This window comes from Salvelinus fontinalis, chromosome 3 (assembly GCF_029448725.1).
Source record: "Salvelinus fontinalis isolate EN_2023a chromosome 3, ASM2944872v1, whole genome shotgun sequence".
Classification (NCBI taxonomy): domain Eukaryota; kingdom Metazoa; phylum Chordata; class Actinopteri; order Salmoniformes; family Salmonidae; genus Salvelinus; species Salvelinus fontinalis.
In genome coordinates, this window is record NC_074667.1 from 46484145 (window position 1) to 46508141 (window position 23997).

At 43.1% G+C, this 23997-nt stretch overlaps 1 protein-coding gene across 2 annotated transcripts in view; it reads left to right on the forward strand.

The window, feature by feature from the left end:
- LOC129851008 (calcium/calmodulin-dependent protein kinase type 1-like) overlaps positions 1 to 23997 on the forward strand; it is a 73853-nt gene that overhangs the window by 331 nt on the left and 49525 nt on the right. Inside the window, exons 1-2 of one of the 2 annotated variants that reach the window (XM_055917153.1) lie at positions 593 to 1740; positions 7255 to 7368. In XM_055917153.1, coding sequence (XP_055773128.1) covers positions 1682 to 1740; positions 7255 to 7368 — 173 coding nt within the window. In that variant the 5' untranslated portion in view covers positions 593 to 1681. Of the gene's footprint in view, positions 1 to 592; positions 1741 to 7254; positions 7369 to 23997 lie in introns of those variants that run through there. The other variant, XM_055917152.1, reaches the window with a different exon arrangement.

Consider the following 23997-nt stretch of genomic DNA (forward strand, 5'->3'; position numbering starts at 1 on the left):
AAGTAATAGTTTAACGCAGCTGGTTGACATCACAGAATGAAACAAGGTTATGACTCTGCCGGAGAGACAGACAGTGCCCCGTCATATGGAATGTTCATTCATAATATGCATGCTAATGTATTACATTAATATTAATATTAATAATGCCCAGATACTGAAGGGCATATTTGTTTATGGCACTCTATGTATTTCTCAGTGGATATCAGAGGGACTGATGGAGTGTGTGCAAAACAATAGAACAAAGATAAACTGAAAGCAGTGTTTAATTTCCCATCAAAGTTATTATTCACATTTGAGAGTGTGTTATACTTATTGTCCTTTTTGTGCATATGTGTTTAGTGCCTTACTGAACTGGGATGCTTTAGGTATTTTGTATTTTCCTCTCTCTCTCTCTCTCTCGCTCTCTCTCTCAACTTTGAGTGTTCATAATTTTTTTTAGAGTCAATGATATTCACACACATACATGGACACACACTCACACGACACACACACACACACACACACACACACACACACACACACACACACACACACACACACACACACACACACACAGACACACACAGACACAGACACGACACACACACATACAGACACAACACGCACACATACACCATCGGTTCTTTCCACATGCCAGCTCGGAAGGAGAAGGCGGCTTATCAATTAATAAGCTCATTTTGAAAGGGATTTGCTTAGTGTCCTGGACACCGGTGCCCCAGATGAGCTTGTGGTTCAGATCAGGATGTTATCATGACAAGGAGAATGTGATATCTGTGTATGGACAGTGAGATGTTACTGTAACACAGAGGCACTCATGTGGCAGCTCTCAATGTGGATCTATCAGTAAAGATAGCCAACGTGTTCTTAACTTCTTGTCATAAGGGGTAAAGTTATGTCAATAGGCCAAACATATAAAGGTGTGTTAACTACAGTGGATAAAAGTGACTGCGGACACAGCATGTATTTGCTCAAGGCTTGTCTGGAATTACTGTTAGGCTAGAGCGATTTTGAAAACGTATAGCATAATGATTGCCATAAATATTGACTTTTATAATTGACCATGTTTTTAACCTGATTTGTTTTCTTTTTGTTATGTCGTACTTAGTTTCATTGTTCCTATGAGCACCTCTGTCCCTGTTCTCTGTTGGGGGCCAATATCATGCACACACTCACACACATAAACATACACATACACACACATCCCTGCTGCCCTTTGGCATTCTCTGCCATGCTCATACGACAGCTATGCTGCTAGGATAGTCCAGTCTACATAGCTGTGTGTGATCAGGAAATGATACCTATCCCTAAGTGAATGATGACATTATACAATAAAGATAGATAAGCTTGATGATCTTTATTGACAGATTGTACTCAGAATGAGCTTCAGAGAAATGGCCAGGATGTTTTTAATTTTCCATTGCATGTTACTGAAGGCTTATTAAGCAAGAGGGCTTGCCAATGGGTCTCCCCACTTCCTTTGTGTCTGTGTGTGTACGTGTGACTGTGTGTGGATGTGCGTGCGTGTGGCTGTCACTATGTTTGTGTCCGTGTGTGTACGTGTGACTCTGTGTGTATGTGTGGTTGGAGCACATCTAAAAAGGGACTCCTTATCTCTTTTGCTGCAAGCCTGTGAGGTCACAGGTTTCAGAAACTCCCAGTTTGTCAAACTGCCTTCTCATACATGTCAGCACTTTTCTGTATGTGTGTTTCTTCTGTCCACTGCGCAGCAATGGGAAACCAGTGAGTACAGTGCTTCTCTCAATAAGCTTAACAACGGCGAATGCTGCATGTCAAATAGCTCTTAGGAATGTGGTTATGGTTATATATTTTTATCCAAAAAGCCTGCACAATCCTGTTGCCTCCCGGATATGTCGCTGGGCGTCTTGACGTTTCCTGATGAATGCAAACGATCTAATCAAACAGAAAAGCTTGTTTCTCTCAGAACATTGTTGGGAGCTCTACCTGCATGTGGTCCTCTTCAACTTCCCTTTATAACTTCTCCTATCTGCTCCTGTCCGCTCTTATGCAAGTCTCAAGCCCTACTGTTTTTATATAAAATAATCCTTGTTTGTTTTAAGACACTTATCCCATGCTCTTTTTGAACTTTTTCTATTGTTTTTTGTCCCTTTTGAGAGCTCAACTTCAGCTCTATAAGCCTGAATAGGTTAATATGTGCATTGTATTGTATTGTGGGTCTTGGATAAATATACAATTGTCTGTGTTCATTGGCCTGTCCTCTGTTCTGTTCAACTGAGTTGCAGAAGTGTCTCAAGCATTTTGGAGTATATGCTTATATGTATACGCTGATACTGTATACCATAGCTGAGGGAAGTAGGGGTGCTGTAGGTGCACATGAAATAATGTTTTCTAAATTATATAATTACTACTGTCTGAACACTGACTGAATTTGGGCAGCACACGCTCCAAATAACGAACAACTTGTTACCATGCGGCCATAGAAATACAGTATAATCCATAGAACCCAGCTAGCACATAACGTTCTGAGTGCCGTATAATTATTAGAGCTGGGTGAGGGCATGATTGTCCTTTGATTATTTTGCATACAACCTTCCCATAACGTTTTCTACAGATTTCCTCATGGTTTTATTTAAAGTAATGTTCTCTAACTGTTCAGATAACGTTAGCAAACAACGTTCTTCTGTGGGAATTTCAGTACAGCATAACTTTTCTTCGTGGTTCTATTTAAAGTCATGTTCTCAGAACATTGAGAAACAACGTTCTTCTGTGGGAATTCCAGTACTTCAGCATAACGTTCTCTACAGGTTTCCTCATGGTTCAATTTAAAGTCCTGTTCTCAGAACATTAAGAAAACTTTCCATAAAAAACATAAGAAAACATTAGTAATGTTCTTGAATGTTATTTAAAAACATATACATTCCGTTCTCAGCTTCAACAAAACTCTCTCTATCGTCTATCTTGTTAAGTGTGTTCAGGTGTGTTGGCCGCGTCCACAAATTGTCCACACTTGATCTTAATGAGTGCTTGTTTCCTTTGAAATTTGGGTCTGTTTGAACAGACAAAAATTAACAGCTTGGTATGGGTTAAAAAATACAACAACATTGCATGCTAGCTCCATCCTGGTGGCGCAGTGGCCAAATTCCATGGATAAAGAGCAGAAGATCATAGGTTTGAATATCACTTGACACCATGCCACAATAAAAAAAAGCATTATAAATGCTTAAGCAAATGTATTTATATCTATTTCTAATGTGTTCTATCTGTGTTCAAAACAGTTAACAAAAACTAGCTAGCAGTGTTATTAAAAGTCTTATTTTAACATGTTCTCAGAATGTTATTTAATTACCTTCAAATAACCTATCATTTTTGTTATCAGAATGTTAATAAAATATCCTACTTTCAGGGAACCATAGAAAAACATTCTCAGAACCTCCCTGCAACCTAAAAATGTACATTCCCAAAACAGGCAACATTTTCACTTCTGTCCTCAGAACGTAATTTATTTTTCAGTTTTAAAGGTCAGGAAACTTATGGCTTCATTCCCAGAACCAATGGGAAACCAAAAATGTACGTTCCCACAATTTCCAAGGAACCAAATATGCTAGCTGGGAAGGGTTTTGGAACCTCACCCGGGTAGTTTAACTGGTAAATGGGTATGCGCCAAATGGCTGTTAGTCCTGACTTGAATGGGTTCTATGGATTCAATTTCTCTTTGCACTGTCAGTGAATAGCTGACAGTAACATTTGCCTTTTGCAAATGTCATAATACAATAGCGGGAAATACCTTTGTAAAGCAAATGGCTACTGCTAAAACGAGAACACTAATTTGTCAGTAGAAGCTACCATTTATTTTGTCAACACCTCGGACGAACAGCACTTTTTTTCCCAAAGTAGCTCAGGCTTATGTTGAGACCATCACCAGTACGGTGAGAAGCCTAGGCTACCCGTATTCATGCTATCTTCATCATGCCACTGGAAAGTTGATTTAGTAGCTTACTCTTGCCTATAATATTTATATATTTCCTCAAATTATTGTGTGCATCTCTTCTTTTTTTACCCCAATTTCATGGTATCCAATTGGTAGTAGATACAGTCTTGTCTCATCGCTGCAACTCCCGTACGGACTCGGGAGAGGTGAAGGTCGAGAGCCATGAGGCCTCCAAAACACAACCCAATCTAGCCGCACTGCTTCTTGACACAACGCACATCCAACCCGGAAGCCAGCCGCACCAATGTGTCGGAGGCAACACCGTACACCTGGCGACCTGGTCAGCGTGCACTGCACCCGGCCCGCCACAGGAGTTGCTAGTGCGTGATGAGACAAGTATATCCCTGCCGGCCAAACCCTCCCTAACCCGGACACCGCTTGGCCAATTGTGCGTCGCCCCATGGACCTCGCGGTCGCGACAGAGCCTGGGCTCGAACCCAGAATCTCTGGTGGCACTGCGATGCAGTGCCTTAGACCACTGTGCCACCCGGGAGGCCCCGTCTCGCTTATTTTTATTGGCCCTGAGTCAGGTCAAGACCAAGGCCCGGTTTGGCAAAAACACCTTCAAGTTAAATTAATCTCAGAACCATTGGATCCTATGATTCTAACAATGAACTTAGCTTAAGATGGGCCCAGGGCGATTTTATTTATCTGTTTGACAGTGTCAGAGTAGCCACTCATTTTGGTCCTTTGTGTAGTATTAACAAATATTCTGATAATGTCTCCTAAATGACGTAGAACTGCATGAAATACGTTTATAAAAGGCCACATTTTTCTCGACCCTGCTAAGATTTCTCCCCCATGTGTGTAAATCCTAAAAATGTTTCTCCGTAACTGTATGCCACTAGGCAAATTAAATAGATAGAATGTGTTATTATAACGGCAAAAAAAAATTAAAACAGCACTTCCAACTCAAAACATCTTCCTGCGGCTAAGCTGTATATTGTATTGTATAAAACCCATCTATTTTGGATAAACATATTATAATACATTACATCGACACACTTAGACTTTAACAGTCGTTATGGTAGAGGTACAGTATAAGAAGACACCCTTTAATAGAGAAATTATAATCCATGCCATTGCCAACTTTAGCAGCGTTGATCTTTCTGAACAACATTGCTCTTGGCCAGTATCTCTTTGCAGTGCACCTGTGTCAACTAAGGGCCCATAACACAGACACTCAGAGAGCATATAGGCTAGGGCTGCATCAATACTTTCCTCTCTGCTTACTTTCCTTCATCTGCTCTGATCTATAATAAATGGACAGGTTTTAAGCGAAAATACTGAGCTGGGTATTTTACACCATGTTACTCTCAGCTATCCCGTCTTCTCAGCTCAGTGCAGGCTAGGAAGAGGAGAGCAGAGGAAGCCACTAGACTATTGAGATGCTGCACATGCTACCAGACCAGAAATGCCCAGAAGACTTGTGTTACTAATGAGAGTAACTAACAGGGCTCTCTCTCTCTGTCACACATTTGACTAGACTTCCTCTTACTGCTTCCCCAAGCAGATTTCTATCCATACTGGTCTATGATGTCTACTTCTAATTTCAGTTCCTTTTATTTTTAAAGCTTTCAGTATCCATGTTTTTTCCATCCACAATTTTTATGCGAGTAAAGTAATACCATATCAAACAGCTGTGACAGAAACAGGTTGTTTCGGTACAATTTTATAAATGCCAATAGATAATTTGTTGATTCAACATGGTGGGATCTTTTTGTGTCGCAACAATTAATTATGCATGAAATATTTATATAATAACCATCCAATCGAAGTAAACTTTCAGTCACACGATGATATGGTGTGTGGTCCTCCCACGACGACTCAGGAAACCATGCAGTTTATTAGGCTATAGATTCAATAATTTATGATGAATTTACCAGGGTGGTGAAAGTGCAAGGTGATCTTGATGCTCCTTTCCAATAAATATTGAGGGTCTTATTCTGGTGACATGACGATTGATGCTTGACTGCTGGTTGACAAATACAAATATTATCCATAATAATCTCATCATATAGACTAGCCTACATAGACTAGCCTACCCGTACAGCCTAACCGTACTGTATCTGCCAGCTGTTGGCTAGAGCTCACGTGCCAAGACCAGAGTAGACATGTTTAATATTTAATGCAACAGTTTTTGTGACAAAACTATCTGTAGAGTTAAAAATGCGATGGAAAAACATTGAACTTTTAATTTTGATTACAGTGTTTTAGCTAAGTGCTTAATGCACTCTTGGCAATAAATCTCTTCCATCCGCACAGACCTGGTGGCATAGCAGGACATACAAGTCACTGGCAACCAAGAGGTGGTGAGCTCAAATCCCAGATGAGGTTGAGTCCCAAGTGTGCTCACAGTGAAGAATTTAACCCAAAAAATACTTTTGACTAAAAGTATCAAGTTCACTCAACAAGTTCTTAAATCCAAATGTATCAGTTTAACTTACTATACTAAATTGAAGTAACTTTAGATTAACTTAACTCAACATTAGATTTAGATTGTTTCCCTGCTGCGTTAAAATCCAAACTTTTTAAAGTTGACACAACAAATCTTTTTTTTACAATGCAGAAAGATTGTGTCTGTGAGGACTAATTATAGTAACACAGAAATTGTATAATGTTTGACCTAGTTATGGTTGTTTTATTGGTTGAATCATAACTACATCTACTTTCCACAGTGTTTCGGTTTAAAAGTCTGCATTGCTATGGACCTGCAAAACTAGTCTCTGATACTTCTCTTTGGTGTTCGGACTGGTAAGAATAGCAACACGAGATGTTGAAGTGAAGCTTAAGTTTTGTTGATTCAGGATGATATGAGGTAAAGGAAGAATAGGACTGACAACCCTTGTCACCTGAAGCAGTTTGTAGAAGTTTTTCTGTTCTGTGTGAAATATTTATTGTTTTAAGTGCCTGACTCACCTTATCAAACTTAGTTTCCAGGTAAGTCTAACACAATTGTGTCAAACAAAAAATGTCCAAAAGATGTCCAGTCCAGTGACTTTGTCAGTCATCCCTTATCTCTTTGTCTTTAAATCCTTTTCAGTGTGATCCTGTAAAACAACACATTTCACTGCACCTATCCGGTATATGTGACAATAAAGCATATATTTTACATTTTATTCTCTATCTTATCCTCAAACACAAATAACTCTTATCGTTTCAATTTCAACTCATACCTAGACAAATATTTGAGTATGCAACTATCCAGAAAGAGTGTGTCTTGTCTTAACAGTTTTTCCCCGTTGTTTAAACAATCAGTTTCTCTCCGTTTCTTCTCTCTTCTCCAGTATTGTAGCCGACCGACAGAAAAGAAAGATGCCTTTGGGTGATGATGGACATTCCTGGAAGAAGAAAACATCAGATGTGAAGGAAAACTACGACTTCAAGGAGATCCTGGGGACGTAAGTGCTGAAATCATATCTAATTTTGTTGTTGACAATATGGTTCAAGAGTGTCTAAGCCTTTTACTATCCCTCTACTCATGATGAGAACACCCTGAAGAGTTCAGCGGTGTTATTCAGATGCAAGCTACAGAACTATAACTACAGAGGGACATTTGCAAGTGTTTTCTGTACCTGTACTTATTGAATTTGTATGTTTGACATGGACTGACTTGACCACCTCTTTAGGTATAATGGTATTGTTTAATGCAGGCCACAGTGGACAGTGTGTGGGTAGAAAGTGATTGGGGGATATCCTCTTTGTGTAAAGCCCTTAGATCAGGAATCTAGCTTGGTGATATGCCCATGGGTGGTCATTATTAATGCTGAGGTCTACTAGCCTATTGGGAAAATTGGCCATGGTTTTAGATTACATTGTTTAGTTGTGTGTGCAAGTGCGTTCGTGTGCTTGCGTGCATGTGTGTGCGTGCGTCCGTGCGTTCATGTGTGGGTACGTGTGTACATGCTGGCGTGCACATGCATGTGAATGTGTGTGTGTATTTGTGTCTGTATAGGCTCTCATGTCTCTTTTGTACGTTTCTGTCTGGTCCAGTTGATAATTTATTCTAACAGCAGCTCTGGGGTATATATGCTGTATGATAGAACTTGCCTTGCTCTGAGCAGTGCTTTGGCGCGTCACACGTGTTTTCACTGAATTATAAATGGCCCGGGGGATTTTACACTTTTGCTTTTTATATTTAGCTTTTTATGCAGTTTCCAGAGTGTGTTGTGTTTCATGTCTTTATGTGATTATAGTGGAAATTACGGCAATGGTGTGCTAGATATTCTGTACCACATTAACCTGTCTAGGATCAGCGTGGCGCTAGCGGCACCCCCCCCCCCCCCCCCCACTGAAAAACCAGTGCCGCGAAATTCAAAAAAAATATTTTTTTAAAATATTTAACTTTCACACATTAAAGTCCAATACAGCTAATGAAAGACACAGATCTTGTGAATCCAGTCAACATTTCCGATTTTTAAAATGTTTTACAGGGAAGACACAATATGTAAAGATGTACATCTATTACCTAAAAACACATTAGCATAATCCACCATCTTTTATTTGTCCACCAACACCAGTAGCCATCACCAATTCGGCTAAACTAAGATATTTATAGCCCCTAACCAACAAAAAAACTCATTAGATGACAGTCTGATAACATATTTATGGTATGGGATAGGTTTTGTTAGAAAAAAGTGCATATTTCAGGTAGATGGCATAGTTTACAATTGCACCCACCATGACAAATGGACTAGAATAATTACAATGAGCAACGTGTTTACCTAACTACTAATCATCAAACATTTCGTAAAAATACACAGCATACACGAATCGAAAGACACAGATCCTGTGAATACAGACAATATTTCAGATTTTCTAAGTGTCTTACAGCGAAAACACAATAAATCGTTATATTAGCTTAGCACATAGCAATTAGCAGCCCAGCATTGATTCTAGCCAAAGTGAGCGATAAAAGTCAACATCGCCAAAAGATATTAATTTTTTCACTAACCTTCTCAGAATTCTTCCGATGACACTCCTGTAACATCATATTACACATTCCATATAGAGTTTGATCGCAAATGTTTATATTTAGCCACCAAAATCATGGTTAGACAATGTGAAATGTAGACAAGCTGGTAAAGAAAATGTCCTTGCGCCACTTAGACAGTGATCTACTCTTATACATAAATACTCATAAACGTGACTAAAAAATATAGGGTGGACAGGGATTGATAGACAATTTAATTCTTAATACAATTGCGTTATTACATTTTTTAATTTATCCTTACTTTTCAATACAGTTTGCGCCTAACGAAGCTACGTCATAAAACATGGCGTTCTAAGCCACTAAAATGTTTCGACAGAAACACGATTTATCATAATAAAAATGTCCTACCTTGAGCTGTTCTTCCATCAGTATCTTGGGCAAAGGATCCTTTCTTGGGAGAAATCGTCTTTTGGTGGAAAGCTGTCCTCTTGCCATGTGGAAATGTCAACTGCGTTCGGGATGAACTGAAAAGCGTGCCCAACTTTTCACATCGTTGCAAAAATAAATGTCCCAAAATCGCACTAAACGGATATAAATTGCTATAAAACGCTTTAAATTAACTACCTTATGATGTTTTTAACTCCTATAACGAGTGAAAAGATGACCGGAGAAATATAACAGGCTAAACTAACGCTTGGAACAGGAGCGGGTCGGTGACCAGCACGCGCGTTACGCACCAAGGAAAGAATGACTAGCTTCAGGGTTTTTTCATTTGTAGGGCCTGTGAACGTGCAATCGACCCCGTTGGAATCGTCATCACGTAAAGGCATCCAGGGGAAGACGTAAGAAGTGTCCGTATAGTCATAGCAACGACAGTGCCCTTTTAACTGCCTTCAGAAGAGTGGCCAACATTTCTCAAATCTGACTCCATGTCAGGGAAATTGCTGTAGAATGGGCTCTGTTCCACTTAGAGACAAAATTTCAACTCCTATAGAAACTATAGACTGTTTTCTATCCAATAATAATAATAATATGCATATTGTACGATCAAGGATTTTGTGGGAAGCCGTTTAAAAAATTAGCCACATTAGCATAAATAGTCTAAACAGCGCCCCCATCCCCAACAGGTTAAGTATGAAAGTGCAAGCTAAAATAGAGATTTTTTTTAAAGAGCTGACATCAGCTGTTCTATTTTGACATACAGTGCCTTCAGAAAGTATTCACACCCCTTGACTTTTTCCACATTTAGTTATGTTACATCCTGAATTTAAAATGGATTACACTGAGATTTTGTGTCACTGGCCTAAACATAATACCCCATAATGTCAAAGTGGAATTATGTTTTTAGAAATGAATACAAAATAAAAAGTTGAAATGTGTTGAGTCAATGAATATTCAACCCATTTGTTATGGCAAGCCTAAATAAGTTCAGGAGTGAAAATTTGCTTAACAAGTTACATAATAACTATAACATAATAACATATAACATAATAACTAATAACTGTGCAATAATAGTGTTAAACATGATTTTTGAATGACTACCTTATGTCTGTACCCCACACATACAACTACCTGTAAGGTGTCTCAGTCAAGCAATGAATTTCAACCGCAAACTCAACCACAAAGACCAGGGACGTTTTCCAATGCCTTACAATGAAGGGCACCTATTGGTAGATGGGTACAAAAAATGGAGACATTGAATAAACCTTTGAGCATGGTGAAGTTATTAATTACACTTTGGATGATGCGTCACTACAAATATGCAGGCCTCCCTCCTAACTCTGTTGCCGGAGAGGAAGGAAACCGTCCCCATAGTGACCGTACGTACATATCCCAACCAGAAGCCATGGATTACAGGCAACATCTGCACCGAGCTAAAGGCTAGAGCTGCTGCTTTTAAAGAGCGGAACACTAATCCGGACGCTTATAAGAAATCCCTCTATGCCCTCAGACTAACCATCAAACAGGCAAAGCGTCAATACAGGACTAAGATTAAATAATACTACACCGGCTCTGACGCTTGTCGGATGTGGCAGGGCTTGAACATTATTACGGACTACAAAGGGAAACCCAGCCGCGAGCTGCCCAGTGACGCGACACTAAAAGACGAGCTAAATGCCTTTTATGCTCGCTTCGAGGCAAGCAACACTGAAACTTGCATGATAGCACCAGCTGTTGCAGACAACTGTGTGATCACGCTCTCCGTAGCCAATGTACATTTAACATTACATTTAAGTCATTTAGCAGACGCTCTTATCCAGAGCGACTTACAAATTGGAAAGTTCATACATATTCATCCTGGTCCCCCCGTGGGAATTGAACCCTGGTCCCCCCGTGGGAATTGAACCCACAACCCTGGCGTTGCAAGCGCCATGCTCTACCAACTGAGCCACACGGGACCAGCAAGACCTTTAAACAGGTCAACATTCATAAAGCCGCAGGGCCAGATGGATTACCAGGACGTGTACTCAAAGCATGCGTGAACCAACTAGCAAGTGTCTTCACTGACATTTTCAACCTCTCCCTGACCTAGTCTGTAATACCTACATGTTTCAAACAGACCACCATAGTCCCTGTGCCCAAGAAAGCGAAGGTAACCTGCCTAAATGATTACCGCCCCGTAGCACTCACGTCGGTAGCCATGAAGTGCTTTGAAAGGGTGGTAATGGCTCACATCAACACCATCATGAAGGAAACCCTAGACCCACTCCAATTTGCATACCGCCCCAACAGATCCACAGATGATGCAATCTCAATCGCACTCCACACTGCCCTTTCCCTCCTGGATAAAAGGAACACCTATGTGGGAATGGTATTCATTGACTACAGCTCAGCATTGAACACCATAGTACACACAAAGCTCATAACTAAGCTAAGGACCCTAGGACAAAACACCTCCCTCTGCAACTGGATCCTAGACTTCCTGATGGGCCGCCCCCAGGTGGTAAGGGTAGGCAACAACACATCTGCCACACTGATCCTCAACACTGGGGTCCCTCAAGGGTGCGTGCTTAGTCTCCTTCTGTACTCTCTGTTCACCCACGACTGCGTGGCCAGGCACGACTCAAACACCATCATTACGTTTGCTGACGACACAACAGTGGTAGGCCTGATCAACGACAACGATGAGACAGCCTATAGGGAGGAGGTCAGAGACCTGGCAGTGTGGTGCCAGGACAACAACCTCTCCCTCAATGTGAGCAAGACAAAGGAGCTGATCGTGAACTATACGAAAAGGAGGGCTGAACAAGCCCCCATTAACATCAACAGGGCTGAAGTGGAGTGGGTCGAGAGTTTCATGTTCCTTGGTGTCCAAATCACCAATGAACTATCATGGTCCAAACACACCAAGACAGTCGTGAAGAGGGCACGACAAAACCTGTTCCCCCTCAGGAGACTGAAAAGGTTTGTCATGGGTCCCCAGATTCTCAAAAGGTTCTATAGCTCCACAATCGAGAACATCCTGACCGGTTGCATCTCCTCCTGGTATGGCAACTGCTTGGCATCTGACCGTAAGCCGCTACAGAGGGTTGTGCGTACGGCCCAGTACATCACTGGGGCCAAGCTTCCTGACATCCAGGACCTACTGTATATACTAGGCGATGTCAGAGGAAGGCCCAAAAAATTGCCAAAGACTCCAGTCACCCAAGTCATAGACTTCTCTCTCTGCTACTGCACGGCAAGCGGTACCAGAGCGCCAAGTCCAGAACCAACAGGCTCCTTAACAGCTCCGATCCTCAAGCCATAACACTGCTGAACAATTAATCAAATGCCCACCCGGAGTATTTACATTGACCACCCACCCCTTTGTTTTTACACTGCTGCTACTTATTGTTTATTTTCTATGCATGGTCACTTTACAAATTACCTCGACTAACCTGTACCCCTGCACATTGACTCGGTATTGGTACCCCTTGTATATAGCCTCCTTATTGTTATGACATTTTCTTGTGTTACTTTTAGATTATTATTTTTTTTAAATTACTTTAGTTTATTTAGTAAATATTTTCTTAACTTTTGTTATTTTCTTAACTAAATTTCTTGAACTGCATTGTTGGTTAAGGGCTTGTAAGTAAACATTTCACGGTATTTGGCGCATGTGACAAATAAAATTTGAATTGTATTGAAACCTCTCAGGGATTTCACCATGAGGCCAACGGTGACTTTAAAACAGTTAGAGTTGTGATAGGAGAAAACTGAGGAAGGATCAACAACATTGTAGTTACTCCACAAATACTAACCTAAATGAAAAGAAGGGAGCCTGTACAGAACAAAAATATTCCAAAACATGCATGTTCCAAAATGCAAACTCCTTCCGTTTGAGTTATGTTATCAGTAAAACAAAATTGCAAAGAAAATAACTTCATGTCCTGAATACAAATCGTTATGTTTGGGGAAAATCCAACACAACACGGAGTACCACTCTTCATATTTTCAAGCATGGTGGTGGCTGCATCATGTTATGAGTGTGCTTGTCATCGGCAAGAACTAGGGAGTTTTTTAGGATAAAAATAAATGGAATAGAGTTAAGCACAGGCAAAATCCTAGAGGAAAACCTGGTTCATTCTGCTTTCCAGACACTGGTAGACAAATTCAACGTTCAGCAGGACAATAACCTAAAACACAAGGCCGAACATACACTGGAGTTGGTTACCAAGATGACATTGAATGTTCCTTAGTGGCCTAGTTACAGTTTTGACTAAAATCGGCTTGGAAATCTATGACATGGCTTTCTACTATTGATCAACAACCAACTTGACAGAGCTTGAATAATAAAAAAAAGACTAATGTGAAAATAATGTACAATCTAGGTGTGCAAAGCTCTTAGAGACTTACCCATAGAGACTCACAGCTGCAATCACTGCCAAATGTGGTTCTAACATGTATTGACAATAAATGAGCAAAAATGTCTAAAAACATGTTTTCACTTTGTCGTTATGGGGTATTGTGTGTAGAAAAAAAATATTGAATACATTTTGAATTCAGGCTGTAACATAACACAATGGGGAATAAGTCAAGGGGTATGAATACTTTCTGAAGGCACTGTAGTCCCTGGTGGAGGAGAACATTTATCCTAATAATAGTAATAATAATAATTATTATTATTTAATTTATTTGTATTTATTTTTTATTCTTCAGTGATGTTGTTTGCCTGCTCAGTGTGTCGACGTGTCCACTGACCCATGAGCCAGGAAGTAGTTAACAGAGGGGCTCTGGTGCCCTTTCCCTGAGAGCATGGAAGAGAGAGACCGGCAGGAACCAGAAGTTACAGGAGAGACAAACTATATCCATGCAGAAGCCAGTTCTAGTGAGGAACTTTACATTAAGAAGGTCTTGCAGTACAGTGTCAAGTGGGATAAAATGATAAATATTATATCCATATCTTTGCTTAGGTCAGGTCATTGGTAAAGAGGACTGAAAGGTTGAGAGAGACTAAATGTCTAGCATGTACAAGAAGCAGGCAGAGAGAAGAGCCAGGAGTTTGCATGAGATACATGCAGGGGGCCAGCTGTAGCTCCATCAGAGTAGTGCCTGTGTCAGTGCCAGTTGTAGCTTCATGAAACCATTCCTTTCAACCACTCTGTGTTTAGGTTCGAGGGGGTCTGCCTTCTACACCAAAGCGTTGACTAATCCAGTCGACAGGGCCTTTCAACAGGGTCTACTCTCTTCATTTAGCCCTGAGTGGTGGATAGATAGGTGGCTCTGTTCCCCCTCACAATACCAATGATGAGAATATTGTTCCCAGTTTGTTTGTTTGTGTGTCTGTGTGTCTGGTGTGTGTATGTATGTGTGTGTGTGTGTGTGTGTCTGGTGTGTGTGTGTGTGTGTGTGTGTGTGTGTGTGTGTGTGTGTGTGTGTGTGTGTGTGTGTGTGTGTGTGTGTGTGTGTGTGTGTGTGTGTGTGTGTGTGTGTGTGTGTGTGTGGTGTGTGTGTGTGTCTGGTGTGTGTGTGTGTGTGTCTGGTGTGTGTGTGTGTGTGTGTGTGTGTGTGTGTGTGTGTGTGTGTGTGTGTGTGTGTGTGTGTGTGTGTGTGTGATGTAAGGAGGGTTTATTGACATAAATGAGTGGTTAACAGATACACACCCTAATGGTCAGAGTGCGCTGGTTATTTCTTTAACATTTAGGTCAGGGGATTTCACGCTCAATTCCCCAGTAGTAGGCGTTGTAAGGAACTTATTGTGATGCTCTTAGGTTCTCAGGTAAATGTCTCTGGCCCAGCCTGTCTTCAGACTGCTGACTACTCTGTTCTGATCTCTTCCTGGTGCCTGGATAATGGAATCAGGCTAAACCTATTGTCCAGTGGAGGTGTTTAAAAGGCTTTTGTGTACCAAACAGTGCTATTCTCTCACCAACTATTCCCCAAGCCCTTAGGGAGGCTCTCAAACTAACGCCTGTCTTTGCGTGCATTTGAAGTGAATTTACCTGGGATTATGTTGTCTCTATGCTGCTTGTCTCTTGACATTTTTTGTTATTACTTTACATTCATAGCTTCTGTCAGTTCTGGCTTGAGCCTACTCTATTTTGTGCAAAGAGTAAAACATTTTATTTTATTTTAAATGTAACCTTTATTTAACTTGCCAAGTCAGTTAAGAACAAATTATTATTTACAGTAACACTTAGCAATGAACTCTTTCAATGATACAGGATGTTTATCTAAGGTGCGCTTACATTAGACACACATACATTATATGAAGTGCCCGTTAAGTACACACATGGATTATTGTTAGTGAGGATTTAAACATCATCCATAACACGCTTTACATAATGTAGCCCAATGATACCTTGTGTTCCCCAGGCTCCTGTGTTGGTGTATGTATAAGCCCGTCTGTATTTGATTGGGATAAACCTACCACAGTGCTTGTCTCATTCCTATCATCGTGATGTTTGTCAAACATTTTGGGTAAACAACATTTACATGGTAAACCACCTTTTCTCTCGGATCCCTTTGTTAGGAATGTGTTCGGTATGTTTTCTTTCCCCCATATCCCATGGTCTGCCAGTTGTGTTGTCCACACCTGTTTATGGAAAGATCACCGGCTCACCACATCGCTCAGCTGCAAGTTCACCGTTGGCTGGTTGTCTTGGCAACAGGAGGAGACACTTTCCATATGGACTCTAACAGTCACTATGGAAACAACGTCTTTATCTGCTATTAATAATCCTGGCCTGTGAATGTGTGAGCATTGTGAGGGGCGATTAAGTTCCCTCATTGTATACACTGTTGAATGTGGGAGCAGAGCTAAATTCCTGGAGCCTCCCTCTGACATTCTGTCACGAATAGGCCTTATGAGGGAAGAATCTGTGTGTGTGTGTCTGTTCATGTGTGGAGTTCACCATGTAGTCCCCTGTCCACATGACTCCCATCCCACTCTCCACCCCCTCATGCCATTTCTTCATAGCAGACGTTCTCTGATCATGGTCTAAGCTTGTGTCCTCGCCTGTGTTTTCATCTTATTCAGCTCTACTCCACAGCACAATAGCTGACTGATCAATCTGCCTCTATCAAGTACAATGAATTTATGTATCCACTATTTTCTCATTCATAGTAATGAAGCACTCTAATGACAAACCATTGAATTAATTTAAAATCGAATTCAGGCCCTCGTCTACCCAATGTTGTATTCTGTCACACAGAGAGAGGCTGAGGCATCTTGGGGAGAACCTTTTTTCTACTCACTGTCTTGTCCTGTACTGACACAGGGCTGATGTGCCTCTATTTGTTAAGGATGTAATGAGTCTCTTTAAGTAAATATTTTTTGTCAGACTACAGAATGCACTCCTGGTTAATTAATGTGTGACTTAATGTAGTGAGTTTTTGAAGGTGACTTTTTCAGAGACACATTGAAGAATACCTTTTTTGGGCTATGTGCCCTATGATAAACATCCCAGACTGTTGCCATCATTTTGTGTGTGTGTGTGTGTGTGTGTGAGTGTGTGTGTCCTGCTGCTGCACGTGTTTCTGTAATTAAAACAGATCTGGATTAATGATGCACACACAGTCAACATCACTGCCACTGCAATCAACTCAAATCCTCTCCCCCTCACAATGTTCATCTCTTTCTCTTTTCCTTTCTTCCGTGCTCCTTATCTTAATTGTTATCTTTGCTGTTGTTTCTTTATCTGTCCTTCCATCTATGTCCTCAGCTTTTATCTCTCTTTCACCTTCCCCAAACACAGCTTTGTTTTAGCTTATATCCCTAGCTGCCTCTTAACTATCCTAGTTGAAATCCAGCTCCATTTTGGCTCTCTTCTCCCCAAGTGCCTCATAATCAGTAGCAGTTTTCCCACTGGGGTTTCTATGCCGCTGGGCCCTGGAGTGTGTTGTGAAGCTGAAATGGGAGCTCCACTGTGCAGGCTGATGGGGGCAGTGAAACATAAAAACACATATTGATCATTTCCATAGCTGACAGACAGACTGTATGTAGGGTGAAATAGACAAGTATGATAGGCAAGGGTTCAATGGAAACAGAAGCACACTAACACACATACATACACGTGCACACAAAAAATAACTGGGAATGTTTAGAGCCCCCTGGCAATTTTCCAAAGAGGAATATTTGACTACGCCTTGAGCAAATGTGATTAGTTAATCGCCATTTTAATTTGTTGGCAGAATGTCTTGGTTGATTATGTTTTTGGCATGTGTTGATATTTTAATAGCTGTGTATCTTTCATTGTAGTTATTGTTTTACTATTTATCAGTCTATTACTCACACTGGGCCCACTGACTACATTGCACTTCCTAACCAGCATCACTCTCCTTGTTTAGATTGTACTGTGTAGTAGTGGTTCTCTTTTAAAAGTCCATAGCTATGTCTCAGTGACCTTTGGGTAGACTGGGGTTTCTCAACAAACTGTTCATACTGTACAACCGCCTTTGCCAGTGCCATTTTGACTTCTAAATGGCTTAGTAATACATTGCAAGGACAGTCCGGGCCCCAGCAGTAAGCACAGGCCTCTAGAGGAAAATACTTTACAGCCCTTCAATACAGTTATTATGTGCAATCCCAGAATGCCTTGCAAAGCAGGGAAATGGGGTGTGGGATGAGGAGAGGGGAAAGAGGAGAGGAGAGGGGGAGGTGGGGAAAGCACTGGAATAATCTAAAATCAATAGGGCTAATGGATCAACGTTCCCCAGTGTTGACGTTTAATGGTGGCCCAGTGTGCTCTGTCTCTCACTGGCTGCTATTTCTGGGATTGTTTCTGTGTGTCTGTGTCGTCTTTGTCTCTCTGTGTGTGTGTGTGTGTGTGTGTGTGTGTGTGTGTGTGTGTGTGTGTGTGTGTGTGTGTGTGAGAGTAAGGCTCTGAGAAAAGCCTGTAGGCTCTGAGAAATGCCTGAAAAGCCTGAGAACACCAGCTCAGCATATTGTGCCTGTTATGGACACGGACAGACATGGGGACATTGTTTCCTCAATAACTTCATAATACAGGCTGCATATTAAATCAATAACATGTGTTTATTGTTTTGTTGCAGTATTTGGTTGAAGTGGAATTAAGTCCATAGCTTTTTTTCATTTCCTAGTCAGGGCCAGTGATCTGCCTGCTCTCTTGGACACAGGGCAGTTGTCCCACTGGACCTCTTCAGCAGGCCGCTTCAGAGCTCGGAGACCTCAGAATGATGGATTAACCACCTCTTTGAAATAAGGAAACTCTGGGCTCCGCTCCTCCTCCTGTCTTTCTGAGATGTCCTACATTGTTCTTTTCGCTTCATCTTTGGAAAACACAACGATATGTGTTGTAAAGTATCCTAGGCTTTTTCCAGCGGAAAATCTTTTAAACTCCAGTGGATCTACTATAGGATTGGATTTACTATACTCATTTTGTCCAATGAGAGAGAGAGACTTTGACTTTTTGTCTTTCTTTACTGAAACCTTCTCATTTCATTAAAAAAAAACTCCCCCCCCCCCCCCCCCCCCCCCCCCACTTAAAAATAAAACACCAAAATATATCCTGTACTGCATTCATGTACCATACTCACCTTTCCATCTACCACATGATACAAACCAACATCACAATACCCAAAACAATACCCACTTCTACAACCGTATATACAAAACATCTTCCCCAGCTATACAGACAGCCCCCCAACACACCATATCTCCTGAAACATCTCCACACTTTTTATCATTCTATAGTACTCAAACTCAACCCTAAGGAGCACAGAGACCATCCCATTAAAAAATAGTAAAGGGTCTGTTATCCCCCCACCTTTGACCCTGTTCCTCCTTGTTAGCCAAATAGCCAACTTCGCCTGATCAAACAGAAAATTCAACAAAACACATTTGGCCTTCTCCTTAATCGAATACCTGTATCCCATTATAAACATCCCAACAGTAAAACCCACCCCCAACCTCTCACACAGACATTCCAACAGAGACATTAATGACATTAACCTGGTGCACACAGAAAACACATGAATCACAGTTTCTTTCATTACACAGAAAGGACACCCAGGCCCGATTCCCGGTTCAACCAGCTGTTAGTGGCCAGGGCTCCATGAAGAACCCTCCACTGGAGGTCCCCTGACCTCTTTGGTACTGGGTTTGTAGAACCCCCTCCATCTAAAACCCACCATACTCTCCGCCCCACATACCCCCTGCCACTGATGTGACTTCACTCCTGTTAGGCTCCTAATGTTCCTAACCTTAACGCAGAGGTTGTAGAGGGCTTTACCTCCCACCCCTTCAAACTCCCCCAGGCTCAGAGTGTTAAAATCTAACAAGTCCTCCAGACCCCCTTGCCAGTCTCCAGTCTCTGCCGTCACCTGTTGTGGCGGAAACATTGGTGGCCCCTCCCCCTTTGGTCGCTCAAACACCTCCCTTACCGGCTCAGACAGTGCCTCCTGGACCTCCTCCAGGAATCTCTCCAGCAGCCTAAGAAACATAATTCCTGTTTGTTGTGCCAAGACTTCCGGGGTTTTCCACCCCTCCTCTCCCAGCAGTCTCAGGTCACCCAGCCTTTGTAAACCCACTGCCATCAGTTGCCTCTGCAGGGTGGCCGACTGAACCGATCTCAAAGGGATGGCTGGGTTGTTGAAGATAGGCTCCTCCCACACCCACAGCCCAGGCTCCACACCCCCTTCTCGTGTGGGCCTTAGCAGCTGCCAGGCCCTCAGCACTGCAGAGTAAAAATCTGAGAGACCTGCTGTACTCAGCCTCTCCAGCTTCATGAGGAACAGCTGCTGGTCCAACCCTAATCCGCCAGCTCTCCTCAGCAGTGCGCATTCTGGTTCCCTCCAGCCAACATCAGTATGGTACAGCAGTCTCTGCACCGCCTTTAGCCAGAAAGCAGCCATCCTGCTCTCCAGTTCCACCAGGCCCTGTCCTCCTTCGTTGACGGTCATGTACAACACTGCCGCCCTCAGCCAGTGATGGCCCGACCAGAAAGAGTCCACCAGCTTGCGTTGCAGGTCTGTGAGCAGAGCAGCGACAGGGTTGAGGACAGCCAGTTTATGCCACAGGGAAGATGCCACCAGTTTGTTGATTATCAGCACCCTCCCTCTATATGACACTTGGGACAGGAGCCACCTCCACCTGGCCAGTCTTGACACCACTGCCTGTGACAGCCCCTCCCAGTTCTTCCTGACCCACTTCTCCGAGCCCAGGTACACCCCCAACACTTTAAGCCCTTCACAACCCCACTGCAAACCCCCTGGAAGCAGAGGAGGGGCCCTATCCCCCCATGCCCCACATAACAGAGCTTTGCTCTTGCCCCAGTTCACCTTAGCTGAAGAAGCTCCATTGTACACCTTCAGACTAGTCTGCCAGCATATCCTGACCATCCCTGACCATCACAGAAACATCATCTGCATATGCTGACACTGCTATGCCTGTCACCAAAACCATGCCTGTCCAGCACACTCCCTGCAGTCTCCTGCGTAGCAGTCCTAAAAAAGGCTCAATGGCTAGTGTGTATAGCTGCCCAGATAGAGGGCATCCTTGTCTAATGCCCCATCTCACCCAGACTGGCCTACTGAGCCCCCCTCCCACCTTGACCATACATGACGCCCCAGCATACAACAGCTTCACACAGGTCACAAAACTCTTCCCAAACCCAAACCCAAACATCACATTAAACAGATACTCATGGTCCACTCTATCAAAAGTCTTCTCTTGATCTAACGAGACCAGTCCAAAGTTCACATTAGAACCTCTCGACAAGTCCAACATGTCCCTAATTAAGAACAAGTTGTCCGTGATTGAGCGTCCCGGTACACAATATGTTTGGTCCTTATGTACTATCGAGTCCAAATGGGACTTCAGTCTGTTAGAGAGGACCTTGGCAAATATCTTGTAGTCTGCACAGAGTAATGCCACAGGCCTCCAGTTCTTAAGTTCACACAAGTCCCCTTTTTTGTGCAGGAGAGTCAGAGCCGCCCGACGGCAGCTCATCGGCAACTCTCCTACCCCGACGCATTCACGCAACACGCAAAATAAATCCTGTCCAATTATTCTCCAGAATTGTTTATAAAACTCCACTGGGAGTCCATCGACCCCTGGTGCACAACCGGGGGACATCTGGGTTACGGCCTCTGCCAGTTCATGGGACAACAGAGGAATGTCCATTTCATCCCTCGGTGCCAGAGAGAGCTTAGAGAGTCCTGCGAACAAGACCTGAGCACACATAGGATCACACACTTCTGCCCTATACAACTCAGTATTAAACTCCACAGTCCACTCCCGCATCTCCCCCACCACAGAGGTCACCCGCCCATCAGACAGCCGTAGACAATGCATACCCTTGGCTTCACCACTCTGTCTTTCCAAACCAAAGAAGAAGGAGCTGGGAGCATCCATCTCCTTGAGCATGGACAACCTAGCTCTTACAAGTGCCCCCTCTGCTTTAACCTGGAAACAACTACCCAGGTCCCTACGTAATTCAGCTAAATTAGCCTGAAGGCCTACATTGCCTTGCCCCACCATCTCTACCTCCATCTCACTAATACACCGCTCTAGTTCCCCCAATACTCTCCTAGCCTCTGAGGATGAGAGAGCTGTGTACTGTTGACAGAAAAGCCGAATTTGCACTTTCCCCACATCCCACCATTGACTCAGAGACTCATACTCCTCTCTTCGCTGCCCCCACCTTTCCCAAAAGGTCTGGAAACCTGAGCAAAAAGTGGCATCTTGTAAGAGCTTTACATTGAACTTCCAATAGGATGCCTGCAGGGGCCCTAGTGAAATAGACAGCTGAGCCATGGTTATGTGGTGATCCGAACACCCCACCGGAGAATGGTAGCGCCCAACAGCCTATTGCTCCGATTCCTAGTAAAACCGATCAAGTCGGGCTGCACTCACCCTAGCTCCAAAAACCTTCACCCATGTATACTGTCTTGTGTTGGGATGTTTAGTTCTCCAAACATCCACTAGGTCGAACTGATTAATGATGTCGCTTAACACTCCCACCAACACTGAATGAGGCTCTTCCCCATTTCTGTCTTTTGTAAAATCCATTGTACAGTTCCAGTCCCCTCCGACCACCAGCATCTCCTCATGCGCTACCTGTGAGAGTTCCTGTCTAAGACTCCCAAATATAACCCCCCTCTCTCTCCCTGTATTAGGCACATACACATTTATAAAGACAAAACCCATGTTGTTAATTTCTGCTTTTACAACAAGTAGCCTACCCGTACACACCTTTGAGGAGCACATTTTTACAGACAGACCCGATGCAAAAAGGACTGTCACCCCTGCACTAAAATCTATCCAATGGCTCAACACACCTGCCCCTTTCCACCAGAGCCCCCAATCGACTTCATTCACCACATCACTATGTGTCTCCTGCAGAAACAACACCTGAACTTTCTGGCGCCATTTATATTGAGCAAGCCTACCCGAAGAGTCTCCATAAGAAGTGGGAGAAAAGCCAGCAAAGAAAGAGACCAATAGCAAAGCTCAAAAAGCCCCAGTGTCAGAAAGAAGATATACATCTAAACAGTGTCTGAAGGTAAACCTTTACGCACTGTTGTGACCCACTTCCTCAACCTAAACCATTTCCTGGGTGAGAGGACACCATGCCCCTCATTTTTCATAGCATGTTGTACTGATCTTACATACTTTCTCGGATCAGAAAAAAAGCCTCAAGATTAACTTTTTTCCCCTTGGTCTCATTCAGGAACCTTGTCAGTTCTCTCAACGTGTACTTTGACCCCTCTGCTTGACTAGCTGTCAGCTCTGGGCCCATTGAAGAGGAGTCTGAAAAAAATAACTCCTCATCCTCTTCCTCACACTCACTTTCCTCCTCATCTCTATCTCCCATCCTGACCACCTGCCCTTCCTCTCTGGTCAGGGCATCCCCCACAGCAACAGGCAAAGTTTCCATGGTGCCTTTGACCACACCCTTTTTCCTTTTCCGCTTGATACCCTCCTCCTCCCCCCTAGTCTCTAACACTTCCCCACTATACTCTCCTCATCCACTAGCATAACCTGACTAGACCCAGCCTCATCTACACCACCATCCATAGGATGACTAGGCCCAGCATCATCTACACCACCATCTCTAGCCTGACTAGATCCAGCCTCCGCTACCCCACCAACTCTAGCCTGACTAGACCCAGCCTCTGCTACCCCACCATCTCTAGCCTGACTAGACCCAGCCTCTGCTACACCACCATCCATAGCCTGACTAGACCCAGCCTCCGCTACCACACCATCTCTAGCCTGACTAGACCCAGCCTCAGCTACCCCACCATCCATAGCATGACTAGACCCAGCCTCAGCTACCCCACCATCCATAGCATAACTAGACCCAGCCTCAGCCACCCCACCATCTCTAGCCTGACTAGACCCAGCCTCTGCTACCCCACCAACTCTAGCCTGACTAGACCCAGCCTCTGCTACCCCACCATCTCTAGCCTGACTAGACCCAGCCTCTGCTACACCACCATCCATAGCCTGACTAGACCCAGCCTCCGCTACCACACCATCTCTAGCCTGACTAGACCCAGCCTCAGCTACCCCACCATCCATAGCATGACTAGACCCAGCCTCAGCTACCCCACCATCCATAGCATAACTAGACCCAGCCTCAGCTACCCCACCATCTCTAGCCTGACTAGGCCCAGCCTCAGCTACCCCACCATCTCTAGCCTGACTAGG